Below are 2,500 nucleotides of genomic sequence, written 5' to 3'. Positions count from 1 at the left end.
TGAACGGGGGTCACCTTAAGGTACCGAAAAAATAGAAATAAAGTTAATCTTACAAGGATGCCATTTTTTTTTCTCGATATTCGATGGATTGTTGGAGATAGTTAACCAAGATATATCTTACTACAACGAAGAAAACGTTTGAACGCGTTGAGCCATTCAAATCGCTGGCGCGTGTTCTTCCCGTTGGTCATGCGCATTGGAGTCTGCTTTGTAACCGCTCCACAAGCGTTGGTCTTACGTCCATACGCAGAGAAAAGATCTCTTTCCTTTTTTTTAACCTTCGTTTCTTTTTGACGGATTTGGTAGTCTTTCCTGATAGAGGAACTACTGTAAGATGTCTCTTGCAGACGAACTCTTGGCAGATTTGGAAGAGGCTGCCGAAGAAGGTGATGTGGATTTCCGAGACAATGAAGATGACATTGAAGAAGCGATGGAAACGACAGACAGTCTTGACGCGGATTCTAAATCGGTCAAAAGCGTGGCTAAACTGAAAGACAGCAAACAGTTGTGTGATATACTCGATGGAATTGAAAAATTCAGCAATCAGCCGCGCGATCAAGTTCTCGGACCAGTTGAAGTCGATCCGGAATATCAGCTGATTGTGGAAGCGAACAACCTTATGGCTGAAATCGACAATGAAATTAACATTATTCACAAATATCTTCGAGATCTTTACACCAAGCGTTTCCCAGAACTGGAATCACTCGTTCCAAATGCATTGGACTACATTCGCACTGTTGAGCTTCTAGGGAATGACCTGGAAGTCTCTAAGGTTGACTTGACAGACGTGCTACCTCCTGCCACTAAAATGGTGGTAAGTGTAACTGCGTCAACGACTCAAGGGGAAAAACTTGAAGATGATGATGTAGGACGTCTCATGGAGGCTTGCCAAACTGTGCGGGACCTGTTAGATGCAAAAGTTAAGATATTTGAATATGTTGAATCGAGAATGACATTTATTTCACCTAACCTATCGCTTATTGTGGGAGCATCAACTGCTGCTAAGCTTATGGGTGCTGCTGGTGGACTGACGAACTTGTCTAAAATGCCTGCCTGCAATGTATTATTGTTGGGATCACAAAAGAAAACTTTGTCAGGATTTTCTAGTGCAGCGATTTTGCCGCATACAGGGCACATCTATTTCAGCGAGTTTGTCCAGGTTTGTAAGACTTAATTTAACTTTGTGTGACTGCAGTAACAGTGTTAGTTTGCCTGGTTGTTATAAAATTTCAGGGATTTCATTAAGGGATGGGGTGAGAGGACCCTTCCCACAACAAATACAGTCTTTTACCCCTTTCTCCTTATACATGGTCAGAGATGTATCCAGGTTTTCAAATTTGGGGGTCCTCTGGACCCCTTTTTTTAGAAATTTGGGTGTCCAGCTAATTAATATTCAAGAATTAATATTTGATCTATTGCCTCTTGATTGCTGCTGCAGTACCCTTTCAGATTTCTAAATTGTGCAAAAATAAAGTCTTATCCCTCTCCACGAATATGTACTTAAATGATCAATTTCTTTGAAACTGTTATGCACGTTGATTCATCGATCAAAATGTATGGACTGTCAAAACTCCATCGATCCCCCATCGATCACATCTGAAAACGTCTCGAGGAATCTGTATGCTGTACGAAAAATGATAGATCTCCACAGCAAAAGAAAAAACAGAACTGAATCTCAATTTTCCGTAAAAGAGCATCATTTATTTTAACAACACTTGAGGTGTAATGTAAACAAATAATTATAAGCGATCGATGCACATTTCATCATCGGCCCGTGCGCCGTGACTTCTTCATGGCCAATGTTAATAATCAAGCGATTGAATACATTCAAGTTTTATGTTCAACACGTTAATTTTAAAAGGAAATCCGAAAAAGTTGCATACCGTACTTATTCAGCTATAAGCCGAGCGATTTTTACACAAATCCTCACTCAATTTGGGCAAATTTGAAGCCGTAGAAGGGGTCTCGGCTTATAGCCGAGTATTTTTGATAAAAAGATTTTCTCAGCAAATTAAAACAGTAAGAAATGAACGTGTATTCACTTACAAGCCGAACTAAATTAGTTGTAAAATGAAGAGAAGTTGTTGTTTCGATGTTGTTGGTGTAATATGGACTTTTATTACTTGGTGGCTCGTAAAGCTAAAAGGAGGCGTTCGTGTTGTTGTGTGATCGGGATCGATCTTATTGCTCATCTTCTTCCTCGCTGTCTGTCTCGAATTCGTCGTCCATTTCCTCGTCTTCACTTTTTTTTTGTTCTGGAATATTCCCGTCGAAGACTGCATCGTCTTCTGTGCCGGCGAGTGCGTTATAGAGGTGCCACAAGTCTTAAACGACCGCCTCACCATCTCCTTGGGAATATCGCGCCAAGCCTGGTTTACCCAGCAAAGGAAGGAGGAGACTGGGAACGAGATTGCACCATCACAGATCGTGTAAACAAGCTTATCACATGACACCATAGCAAACTTGAGACAAAAACGCAAGTGGATTTCTTCTTGTAGCG

At 41.0% G+C, this 2,500-nt stretch overlaps 2 protein-coding genes across 2 annotated transcripts in view; one reads left to right on the top strand and one right to left on the bottom strand.

Annotated features, from left to right (window-relative positions):
• LOC138027786 (small nuclear ribonucleoprotein Sm D2) overlaps window positions 1-188 on the bottom strand; it is a 2,817-nt gene extending 2,629 nt beyond the window's left edge. Inside the window, exon 1 of the mRNA XM_068875400.1 lies at window positions 54-188. Within this exon, the coding sequence (XP_068731501.1) occupies window positions 54-64 (11 nt within the window). The 5' untranslated portion in view covers window positions 65-188. The remainder of the gene's footprint in view (window positions 1-53) is intronic.
• A 33-nt stretch (window positions 189-221) lies between these two features.
• LOC138027785 (U4/U6 small nuclear ribonucleoprotein Prp31-like) overlaps window positions 222-2,500 on the top strand; it is a 24,500-nt gene continuing 22,221 nt past the window's right edge. The window contains exon 1 of the mRNA XM_068875399.1: window positions 222-1,159. Coding sequence (XP_068731500.1) covers window positions 335-1,159 — 825 coding nt within the window. The 5' untranslated portion in view covers window positions 222-334. The remainder of the gene's footprint in view (window positions 1,160-2,500) is intronic.

This window comes from Montipora capricornis, chromosome 12 (genome assembly GCF_036669925.1).
Source record: "Montipora capricornis isolate CH-2021 chromosome 12, ASM3666992v2, whole genome shotgun sequence".
Taxonomy (NCBI): domain Eukaryota; kingdom Metazoa; phylum Cnidaria; class Anthozoa; order Scleractinia; family Acroporidae; genus Montipora; species Montipora capricornis.
This window is presented reverse-complemented; position numbering and strand designations above follow the sequence as displayed.